The following is a 12,805-nucleotide window of genomic DNA, read 5'->3' on the forward strand; positions in this document are numbered from 1 at the left end:
TCTTGAGTCTGATGTCATTTGTGTGTCGTCGTTTGCAGACAGAGCCTCAATTGTTGTGTCCAAGAAAGTCTATAACTCTTTTTACCTCCCCCCACATGCATGATGTGTTAGCAGTGCAAGGCTTCTTGTGGAGCAATATGGCAGCCAAGGAGAAGTGTTGGAGACGTATTCATGTGTGTGTGCATGTGTGTTGTGTGTGTATGTGTTATTGACTGATATAAAGCTCCTGACAAGTTGTAGATATCGGAACTTATTTGCACCATGCATGTTGTGTTGTTGAGGCACCAATGAACTATTTTTATTTTACAGCAATCATAATCTTAGAAAATATGTCTAGTCTCCTCTTAGATGAATGAATGAATATACAGGTAGTGAAAACCCCTGCGTGTTCAAGTGCAATTCCACCTCGTGGTCAAGTTGGCTTGCACAAAATCAAATCAAACTGTCACAGAGGTGGATATTTTATCAAAGTGGCCGTAAATGATAAGCATTGAAGTTAAAAAGCAAAAATCCTGTTTCTACCAAACCGTGATACTGTTCGTGGGCACATAATATGCAAATTAGATGAGCTAAAGATGTCACCTCACAACTCCCATGCTTGTTTGTACACAACAATATATCATGTCCTTGGTTAGTTGTCTACCAACTAAGATATCTTACCCCTGAAAGTAATTCCATTGTTATCATGATGTAAATTGTAATCTAATCTAACAGATACAACTATTTTTTCTTTTTTGATACTAGTTCAATAATGGAAAGAATTTGAAGATTAGTATGACTTTCGAAGGCAAGGTCGTCATCACTTTGTCTGTATTTCATATGGGCATTGCTGCTAGCTTCACTGTTTCATGAATGCATTTGAAAATTTGAATTTCCATTAAGTTCTTATTTTGTGGTTGATTTTGACAAAACTTCTACCATTCTGATTGTCTGAGTGAAATCACACTTTTGGAAGAAATGCTGGGCCAACTAAAAATGAGCAAACTGCTAACACAAAACTACTAGTTGTTGCCATTTGCTGTGATCTCAGTGACAAGACAAGATAGTTTCAGTACACTTCATAATATAGTTCAAAATGTAAGTACTAAAGCAGTAAATGGTGGTCTTGAATCAAAGTTTTCATACTGTCTAAAAATTATATCTTCAAGATGATTTGTAAAGTAAAAGGAGGAATTACAAAAATATCGTATTTCAGGGTTTCTGAAATTTCTTATTTTTCTTCTGTGAAGTCTTTAGCAACATAACATTATTTCTATATGTGTTGCTTGCTCTTTCTAGGGTCTTTTTTTTTTGGGGGGGGGGGGGGGTCGACCAACAGTCCCTTCAAGGACTACATACACATGGTGTCCATGCAAACCCCTCTTGAACATTATTTCTTCACATCCATATGATATTATATTAGCATGTCATTATAGCAAGAGGTACTTTTGTTCATTTCTTCCTCAGAGGCATACACTTCAAATTGCCCCAATTGTCTCCCGTGCCCATGATTTCATTTTGGAACAAGTGAAAACCATTTGCTTTTCCAGTTAATGTCCAACCTTGGCCCTGATAGTGATATGGTGATCTAGTTACCCAATGTGACATCATCTCTTTAACAACTATGATTAATGTACCCTTCTCCATGAACTTCCCACAATTACTGTAATATTGCCTACTCACCCACATGCAATGCACTTTGTCGAGTGTACGATTGCTAGTCCAGAAGGACAGTTGCGGACAAGATAGCTAGAAAGAATGATCACTAATTATTCCTCTGCATTTATCTCACATGGTTCTACCTCTTAAGAACCTTCAGCTGCCATTGTTCAACGACTTCAACAGAAGTGATGTTTGTCAGACCAATTGTTCATGTTTCCAAGCTACTTTGTGATTGACGATCCAATCTGCTACCAACATCAAATGGAATGCTTGCATCCACAGTTCACATTTATGTGAAAACATTAGTTTTAGATGAATGATTGATTATTGAGACTGCAGTGAGATTTACATTTTCAGACGTTTTTGGAGCTTGTGTTGTTTTGACTTGCCTAATGTCTATGTTTCTGCGCATGTTGCACAGATATTGCAAAAATAAATTTCGTAATGTCGTGGTTTTAAAAAAACTGTATCGCACTTCAAAACATTGCACATAATTATTAAGCAAGTTTTTTTTTTTTTTTTTTTTTTTTTGTATATGCATGATTTCCAAGTTCCCAAATGATTGCAAGACATTTTACAGAGATGAAAATATTTGAAGAAATTCAAAAGTTCTTGATATAAGGCATGCAGTGAAAAACAAAAACAAATCGTAGATTTTTCTGGATGTAAATGAAAGAATTTGATGCTCTTTTTGCTTCCATAAGCAAGACATCGTAATATAGATTGCTAGAGATATTAGTAGCCTATCATGATTACAAATATTGACTTTATATTTTGGTGTGTTTGTGTGTCCTCCCCCTTTCAGATGTGGTCAATTTGGATCTGAAATCAACACTGCGAGTATTGTACAACATCTTCACCAAGTACAAGAATGTGACATAGAGTCATCAATGACATCAGTGGCCTGCCATTTGTGACTTTGGACACTTTTTATCTCGGTGACAAGCCCGAAGGAATAATTGGCCATGAAATTCGTGGAAAGCCCAGCACCTAAAACCTGTGGAAGTCAGCGACATTGCTGTCTTCTCATCGTCGTAAGAAGTCATGCACTCATCCTCACCAGAGATACACCTCATTTTTCGTGGTATAACAAAAAAAAAATTGGTCTGTAAATGCAATTCATTATGTAACATTACCAATTTTTTTGTCTATTGAAAACAAAGTTTCCAGAATGCCAGCGTGTATACTGAAGTTTCCAGATCACTTGATTTTGTGAGTTATTCCACAATAATAGGAAAGGTTAACAGAGCCCCCAATATGTTTTGAGCTGGAGGTTGATGACACATTCTAGACACCTTATTTCATAGGTTCTTCTTGACGAGAAAACAACAAAACTTGCCCTTGTCTTTCTGCAATGCCTTCTATTTCAAGCTGCATGTCGTATCTCATTCTGCCAGGCTAGAAAATATCATCACCACTGAGTGGGGACTGGTCAGATGGCTCAATTACCATCAAAACATGCCAACACAAGGTAGCAAATGTCACCATTTCCGGTCTGCTGTTGTTGGCATGCAATAATTTGTAAATCCACAAAATTTGCGCGTTGTTCGCACTCAAGAAATGATGCATGTCCTGAAATGTTGGTCATCACTTCAGATCCTAGACCATGGCCCAAATTCCCAACAGAGATTAAGCTTAAAGAAGTGTCATGTTTGAAATCATTGCTTCGATCTGAACTACCTTTGAAACTCAGTTATTACATGAGAAATCATTTGTTGTGTTGCCGGAGTGCAGGTACTTTAAAGGTCTTGACCCAAGAAGGTACAGGATTTGAAGGAAGAAGGCGAAACATCCAACTGGCTGCAATGCTATTAAGTTTATACTCAATTTCTGTGTGATGTATTTACTCTTATGTTTGAAATTCTGTTGATTTTATTCTATTCTTTGATTCTATACATCAATTCATATTAGTTTAATGGATTTATTTGCCCTATGAACAGAGCAAGCTGCTTCTGTGGGCACCATTACCTTGTTTGTTCACGGAAGCATTATAGAATCCATGGCACTGTGTGCCATTGGGGTTTATAGAGGATTTATCTCATAATTGCACTGAACTTTTCAGTCTGTGAAAGAGAGATGACTTTCCATGATGTATCCTGCAAGATGAGGCTCTGCTTCCAGATTCCTGCTCTGGGGGGCTAACCCATCTGAGATGAGGAGTATTGATTTATTCTTGCCATTACTTGTCTCTTTCTACAAATCAACATTTGCCAATCAGTTACTGAACCCAAAGCAGGTTACTATAGTGCTTCGCAATCTTTGCACTCATTGTACTTCCTGATGGATGTATTTTACCTCCTCTTCCACCTTCTCTCTTTCCCAGTCTCTACTTTGTCCTTCTGTATTTTGGTATATTTATTTTCTGGTTAACTTATTTTCATGAGGATTATTCTTTTTTTTAACACAATAACTGAAAAATATACATCATGATTGAAATGTAGCAAAACTTTGATTAATTCGTGTGTTTGGAGTGGAGAAATATTGTATGCATTTTGTGTAGTTATGTGTAACCATGACACAGCTGCCAGCTTCAATAAACTTGTGCTTCCTTTGAATTCAAGTACAAAGCTATTTATATACCAATGATAAGATTTGATGTGTTTTGCTTTATTCCTCACTGAGGTCCTGGTCCCAGAATAGTGATCTCACAAAAGCGACAGCAGGCAAACATCAAGAATTGCAAAATGGAAGTCGCACGACTAGACTGTCTGTACCAGGTATATTGATGTCTGTTCATCAAGAGGTATCGCAGATATCATTGTTTATTTTGTTGTCATGAAATTTGGGCAAATACCCAGCACTATCTCTAACTTTCAACTTTCAGCCTGAACAGGTGCTCCATTTCTCCACTGCAAACACAAGCACTTATCCGTGAGGTCCCAGATATGACTGAGTATATGTATATTAAATGTTGTATATGACTTGGTTTCCCCACATTATTTTTTTAGTCAATAATTATAGGAAGTCACTACCTAGCTAGCTTTGAAATTGATTGATTGCATGAAAGCATATTCTATGTTGTCTACTTGAATTAAGGTGGTAGATCTATCAAATGGTAGACAGTAAATAGGTTCTACTATAGACTATGTGTTTTCATACATTAACATCCTCTTATTTGTCGTTTTCAGTATGGTGCTACAGTTGACTTCTCAATGGTTTAATGTCTCAGATCATTAGTTAAGTTTATTTCATACTTTGTTTTGTAATTTTATTTTTGTTTGGTTTGTTTTCACTGCTAGAGAGCCGTGGCAACATCACATGTCAAGAAACTTTCTAGTTGACTCTGAAATGTATTTAACTTGACATGAAATTGTCAAAGAACCAGCCTTCTGTTAATATGCTTTATTTAATGGTATGCAGAATTAATTGATTAACAGCAAGTGTGCTGGAAAGATCACTAAAACCTAGATAATCGTTTTGAGGTTTTGTTGAAGTATGCATGATTGAAACAAAGAAATACAAACAAGAGATTGATGTATATGAAATAAACTTTCCTATGTTAACATCGGTTTTAAAAAAAGGAAGATTTAGAGTAACAATATTACACCAAGTGCTGATACGATGTTGAGTAAAAGCATTTTTAGAAAAACGAGGAGCTATATACAATGCTGTAGGATACACAATGAGAGAATGAGACAATGTGTTCACACATATGAGTTCAAAATTGTAGGAAAAATGCAGTTTCTGTCCTCATTCCACAGAATGGATCTGGATGGGGTAAGAGTTTAGTATTGATTAATCATTTTGCATTGTTTGACTTTTTTTTTATTTGTTTGCTGTCTTCTGTTAATGTTGGGATGCTTAGTATGCCACTTTTCCCTCAGTTAACCGATTATTTTTTTTTAATGATATCGGATAAGGAGAAGAATAATTACTCAACAGGTATACTTTTTTTTAATGGCAATATCAAAGATTGAGGGGAGTGGTTACACATGTTCATATACGTGTGCCATCTATGTTCAATCAGGGAGGTGTTAGAAAAGGAGAGACAACTCCTGCTCTCCTTTGAAGTCATGCGCGGCACCGCCGAGAAGTTATGCGCTTAACTACAAGTGGAAATCAGGTGCTTTGACAAAAGAGAGCATTAATAATCGGGACTAGCGTTCTCACATATAGAAATGCTTGCCCCTACTGCATTTCGCTCTCTCTCTTTCAATGTGATGGCAACAATGAATTTGTGTACCTGAATTGAGCAGCAAATCAAAATGCAGTGTAAAACTGACAATTTTAACAGCAAATAGTTTAAAAGCACGCTGGTGCACGCTTTAGCGGAGTACTTTATTTGAAAGATCAAAATATCCCAGATTAAAGGATAGAAAACTAACATGCTGAAATGTGCGCATTATAGAAAAATATTAGGTTTTTAAGATGGCCCAATTTTCATTTCATTTCAATTTGCGCATTACGAAGAAACTAGAAATACATGTTTATGATATAGAATTCTTTCCTAAACTTCTCTTAATCAATTCGAGTATTTCATTTCAAATTTTACGGGGAAATAAAGTTGTAATTCAACAAAAGGTGAAATGCGTTCTTCGTCTCCGAACTTCGCCTTGCGACTAAAGCGGTGCAGCGCATGACTTCAAAGCGTATAGTGGAATGCTAGACATCCCATTGTAACGCTTTGAACCAAAACATGTGTTTGCATGAATTACGAAGAGTTGTCTCTCCTTTTCTAACACCTCCCTCGTTCAATGAAGCTTTTTGAATGAATGCCCACAAAACTGTCACATAATTATGTGCAAACCGCTTTTCATGTTTGCAACAGGACAGTTTGGCATATCAGGTTGACCTTGCATACACAGTGCAGTCTTGTCAAGCTCACTTTAAAACATGTACACATACATGTAAGTGCTTCCAGTTACAGTGGGATTTTTTAGTGTACTGAAGTACTGTTAGAATGACCTGAAAATGATTAAGTTTCTAGTCATCCACATGTTGAAATGGTTTGCGTGGGTTATGGCTTATGGCAAGGATGCTTGGTTAAGGGCAGGGACAGAAAAATAGTAAGTTGTTATGTTCTTCATGTGTGTGTTGACATTCATTGTTGAGAATCCCATGGTTTCATGTAATGTAATGGCAACCAGGGATTCCGTTTAATCTCCTTTCTCCCGACCTCCCTATGGTTCAAGATTAGAAAGTATCATATACCAGATGAAGAGAAGGAACTGTGAGCTGTGGTAAATTCGTGGGTATAGTATCTACACTTGCAAGCTTTAGATAAAAACCAACCCCCTCTAGAATTCTCTGTCACACTGGTTGACAAAAATATGTATTCTACCTGGATAGTTTTCTCCTAAGCTGCATATTTTGTTTTGAACACTCGTAATTTGCTGTACTTCAACGAAACTTGTTTGAACGCCATAACCCTAAAATTATCCCTGCAGAGACTAATGAACATGTTACATGTAGAGAGTAATATGAAATTAGCATTGTGTTGGAACTTCACTGAAATTGTTTTTACTGTACAGACACTTCGTTCTCCATCAGGTCACAAATAGATTCAACAACTTTATGCAATCACATTAAATTAGAAGATTAAGCCACTATTCATAGTAACTTAAAGTTGAATGTTTTTGATGTGTAAGGAGGAGATACATGCATGAAGAACTTGGAAGCTGCAGTATCCTAGTGTGGCCCAAATTGTTTTAACATTTCAACTCTGTCCTCACTGTGGAATATTATAAAGGACAAACATAGCAGAAAATGAGCAGCTTCACGTCAATGTTCATAATCTTATATTTCTTGTAAAATTTTGCTGCTTTGCAATAGCAATCTCTCGTGACTTAGTCCTGCAGATATATTGAATTTGTACACAAAAATACAGTAGCTTCTTGTATTGTAGCTGGTTCATAAGGAAGGTTCCGTGGACTATCTCCTAACGCCAAATTAGCAAATAGTGCTGGGAACAGAACAATGATTCTAGAATATATATTTGTGATATTATTACATTTGTTTTGAAATGTTTCTCTGGAACTACTTTCTCCATCAATTTTACAGTTATGCATGTGTAGAGAGATTTTATACTCAATTTTGTAATGGTTCATTTATGTTTTTCATCTTTGTCATAATTTGACAAGTAAATGTGACATGTATAACCTTGAATGATAGGAAGGATCTCGATATAGAATTCTGTGTAAGCTAGAATTACGTCAATTTATAAAGCATGGGTAAATCTATCATGTTGTTTGAACTTTAATTTATTTATTTCATAGCCCTTCTTTTTGTATCATGCATGTACAGTGCCCCATAGACCTGTGGATGATGGTTTCTTCTTTTTTTTGCCAAAGAAGAGGAATCATATATTATAGATTTTATAGAAACTCCATGAAGAAGTGCAGTTGATGTTCTTATTTAATGTCATGCAGGTGACAGTGTGTGGATAGTGAAAGAGAGGGCCAGACTTGTAGTCCCATCAACACTTGGGCATATATGAAGGGAAAACAATGCAGTGAGGCAGTGAAAATTGACTGTCCATAATGCAACGCTGCACACTGGCACTGGTCCGACGGTCCAAGACCAGTAAAAATCATTGGTGGACCAGTAACTTTATTTAGGAATGGACCATTAAAAAATGGAAAAACTGGATACCTACTGGTCCGACAGACAGGTCGGACCAGTAGCGAAAATGGGTTATTGTGCAGCCCTGCATAATGGTAGCAGCTGGCCATGTGGTAGGCATCATACAAAAATAATGCACAGCAAGTGGATCCACAGCCCATTTTTTGTCCGTATCAGGGCAATTACACCCCTCCCCCCGTAAATACTGGTCAGTGATAAGGTCAGAGTAAAGATTAGGGTTAGGTTTAGGGTTAGAGTATTTGAGTTAGGGTTAGAATTTGGTTCAGGATTCTGATTTGGGTTAGGGTCGGGGGGTAATTGCCCTAGAACCGTTATTGCACCTCCATGGAGATGGCCAGAAGCATTATTATGCCTTTCCATTGTCCCTCGCAGAATGATGTGGTTATCACAACGTGTGAAGTTTATACAGGAGATTGTTCGTGCTTATGTTTGTACCTGGCCTTGATGTGCTGTGTGAGATGTAAGTGCAATGATTAGTGTGGTCACTGAATTTTGGCTTAAAAAAAAAAAAAAAAAAGCTAGAAATTGTAGGGAAAGCAGAGCTACCAAGTCCAGAGATGCCAAGTTCAAAAAACTTTTATGAGTGAGATTTTCATGACTCGGCGTTTCGGCGCTCGCGCGCATGCACACGCGAACGAGGAGGGTGTCGCCCCTCCCATGGTAGGGAGCTTTTTTGAATTATTAGCTCTTAATGATGCGATCTGGTGCATACTTAAGTGACTATTTTTTACTCATTTTGAAAGACAAAAGGGCAATATACCTTCAAATGCAACTATCACTTGAATCCTTTGAGCTATGCTCCTTATTTTTGGCGCAAATTGCAGACTTCACCCGATGCGTGAGAAAAATGGGTGCCTCGCGTGAGATCATGAGACAGGCCCTAAATGCTTGAGTCTCACGCAGAATGCATGAGACTTGGTAGCTCTGCAAGTCTCACGCATTCTGCGTGAGACTTAAGCATTTAGGGTCCGTCTCACGATCTCACGCATGGCACCCATTTTTCTCAAGCATCGGGAGCATAGCTTAAAGGATTAAAGTGAGAGTTGCAATTGAAGGCATATTTCCCTTTTGTCTTTCAAAATAAGTAAAAAATAGTCACTTAAGTATGCACCAGCTTGCACCATTAAGAGCTAAAAATTGAAAAAGCTCCCTACCGTGGGAGGGTGGGAGGGCAAACACCTCCCTCCAACACATTCCCTTCCCTGATTCGCTTTGCTCCCTCGCTCACGGACATATGCGTGCGCGCCAAGACGCCTAGACATGAAAATCTCACTCATAAACATTTTTTGAACTTGACATCTATGGGAAAGTAAATATGAATGAACAATTATTTACCTGGAAAATAGTGCTGACAGTAAAGGTCAAAGGTTGCATATAACTTCAGCTATTGGACTATCCAGTGGTAATCTCAGTTTGTTGACAAATATGAGCATAAACATGACAGAGGTGAGAAGTTATATTGTAAGGTCAAAGGTTAATGCATTTCTATTAAAAATTTCATTTTCCAGCCATTGCTTCAGCTGGGGAATGTTCAAAATATTGTTGTGATACATGTATTGACTGGTTCAATGGATAGAATTAAATGTGAAATGTATGACTGAATGGTGAGGGTGAAAGGTCAAAGATGAAGCCAGAGGTCATCATTTAAATTTAGCTACAAATGCTACTATACTCCCGCTATAGTTTCCATACACAAGAGAAAAGTCCAAGAGTAAAATGTGTTTCTGTGATACTGGCCGGAAATCGAATTGGAAATACATGTAATTTCCTTTGTGTAGAGAGCATGGGTCAAAGGTCAATATCAAATCAGTCACATGACCAACTACGTATGCGTATTAAACACGAAACAATGAAAAAGGACAAAAGCAGTGGCGACATCAACCAACGACTTGAATATCACGCACGGGTGCTGACAACTGAAAGCTCTTCTAGAGCATGCATTGATAAATTTGCGCGAGGTTTAGAATAATGTTCACGAACGCAGACCGAGTGGCATAGCGGGAAGCATGCCTCAATTACACTTTTAGGTCCTATGGGAACGTAGAAATCTATGTTTTCCCTCCAAGACATCGGCCTTGAAATGACATCATAATCAAGTGATGGCTGCAAAAAGTTCCTTTGTATCGGTGTAGGTCTATACAATCAACAATTCCAGAGCAACCGTTTCACTTGATGATGATGATGATGACAATTAATAATATTAATAATAATGATAATAATAATAATAATAATAGTAATACTAATAACAATAACAATAATAATGACGACAATGTGGTCTTCTTATCCAGGGTAGCCTCTTCAGTGTTGCCATTGTTTCACTAGAAGACCCTGTCATTATCGTGTTGGGTTGAGAGGGACATGAGGGGTAAAAACACAGGGCTTGTCGAAGGACGTAGGCGCCTCATGTGGTTCGAACTCGGGACCTCCTCAAAGTCCGGAGTCTTATAAACAAAGTCACAGTGCCCCCACATGTCAATACAGCCAACAAATATTGTGCTACTTCTTTCTGATGGTTTTAAAAGAAAGCACGATACGACTTGAGCCAAAATCGTCAAACCAAGATCGGATTGTACTGGATATCTGCAGATATGCGAAGAATGAATAAGGAAGTCTTTGTAATCGCAACCAAATATGCATTCAAAATGTGCTAACTCGTCTTACCCAGATCATGCCGAGATGATGATGATGACGATGATGATGATAATGAAGGTAATTAAAATGACAGTAGTGGCAATCTTGCCGGCAATAGCAAGAAAAACGGAACGTACTTAACTGTCCGTATGCGGCGCTTCCAAACGGGCCAGAAAGTTGGAACACCGCTAGTCAGGACGCTATGTGCTAATGTTTCGCGAGGGTCCTTGATATGTTCGTACGCAGTTTTTATACATTTCGTGTGGCGCAGAGGTTTTGTCTGAATGTACTTTATGTCGCGGGGAGTATATTGAGGCCCAGGGAACGGTTTTTCATCTGTTCACAATAGAGACTTCTGCTGCTCTCATTCAAATGTGCAGAAAATACGGGAAAGACTTCAAGGACAGAGGAAAATGTGGACATTTCTCTCGCAGAATAGACCTCATCGGGATAGTTTTGTCGGCTGCTGTAGATTGTGGGGTAGATGAGGGTGTAGTATTGTGTAAAATGCTGATTTGACATCGAGTAATGATAATTGTAATGTAGACACACACACACACACACACACACACACGAGCATCGCGTACCCTGGATAATTGATTTCGAATATGCGACTTAATGACCCCTCTGCATACAGTTTGCCGAAAATATAGGTTTTCCCGGTCAATTTCATACTTTTTTTTCATTTCACTTCATGAATGTGCATTCAAATTCACACAGCGCTCGCACACGAAAATATTCGGGCATTTAAATTCAGAATCCGAGCGATCAATTTCATTTATGGGAGTTCTATGTCATTTTCGTTAAATCAAATTCACTACTCGTGCATTTAAATTAACGCGATATAGTCATGTGATAGTCCCGATGAAATTGTTTGGCTCGTTCAATTTCATTTTCAGGCGATCAAGTTCCTACTTCGTGCAATCAATCTAACGAGGGAAATGGAGTACTCAGTAGTCTTTTCAAGAAAGGAGAAAGGGCATACACAACCCATGAAGGTTTCCATATGGGTGTAATTATGATTGTTTAAAGGTTCTTCATTGTTAGTCCAAGAGCATTAGGTCAAAAAAGGCTTAAACCTGGACATTTTTGGTATCCAGCTGATTTTTTCAGGATAGGTCCAGAAAAATGTCTAGAATAACATACTAAAAGTCCTCATAAATCCTCTTTGAGAGTTTTCCGCAATCCAAGATGGCGTCCAAAATGGCCGCCATATCCAGACATTCTTATAACTTTTCAACCAGAGAACCAAAATACAAAATTTAGATGTCTAAATATATGTTTTTAAGCATGAAGAACTCAATAAAACACATATTAAGAGATGTTGATGCACGCAAGTACGGTAATCCAAGATGGCGTCCAAAATGGCCGCCATTTTATGAAATTCTTATAACTACGAGGATTTATGAGGACTTTTAGTATGTTATTCTAGACATTTTTCTGGACCTATCCTGAAAAAAAATCAGCTTGTTACCAAAAATATCCAGGTTAAAACTAATGCTCTTGGACTATGTTTTATGGTCATGTATTCTTTGTTTTTCATTTCAATACATTTTGAATTGTAAGGTCCAATCAGCAGTGCATCCAAACAACACAACGACAAACTAATCATATTCCTTGATGATACTGCACGCTGACAACGCCTCAACACTAACCACACAGTGACAATGCATCAATTTAAAGACAAACGGGCACACAGTGATTTCACATAGTCCCATGAAAGTAAACCAATAAGATAGCAATAAACAACAAACGAGACGTATACAATGTTCATGTTATCAGTTTCAATGTACTAGTAGTCGATTTTTTTTTTCCCGAAGATGTCATTCAACCTTCTCTGCTTATGCTCGTCTGTAGGCCTATACAGTGCCTAATGTTCCTGTATATTCCTTCTCGTGAAACCCGAGTTCAAATTTTAGAATGAACAGGTTGACCTATACTGCAAAAGAAA

At 37.8% G+C, this 12,805-nt stretch overlaps 1 protein-coding gene across 1 annotated transcript in view; it reads left to right on the top strand.

Annotated features, from left to right (window-relative positions):
* LOC139733802 (beta-parvin-like) overlaps positions 1–4,733 on the top strand; it is a 35,953-nt gene extending 31,220 nt beyond the window's left edge. The window contains exon 14 of the mRNA XM_071644608.1: positions 2,447–4,733. Within this exon, the coding sequence (XP_071500709.1) occupies positions 2,447–2,523 (77 nt within the window). The 3' untranslated portion in view covers positions 2,524–4,733. The remainder of the gene's footprint in view (positions 1–2,446) is intronic.
* Positions 4,734–12,805: the final 8,072 nt, after the last annotated feature.

Source organism: Diadema antillarum, unplaced genomic scaffold (assembly GCF_040938485.1).
Source record: "Diadema antillarum isolate AM-2024a unplaced genomic scaffold, OU_Dant_1.0 seq00000491_RagTag, whole genome shotgun sequence".
Taxonomy (NCBI): Eukaryota; Metazoa; Echinodermata; class Echinoidea; order Diadematoida; family Diadematidae; genus Diadema; species Diadema antillarum.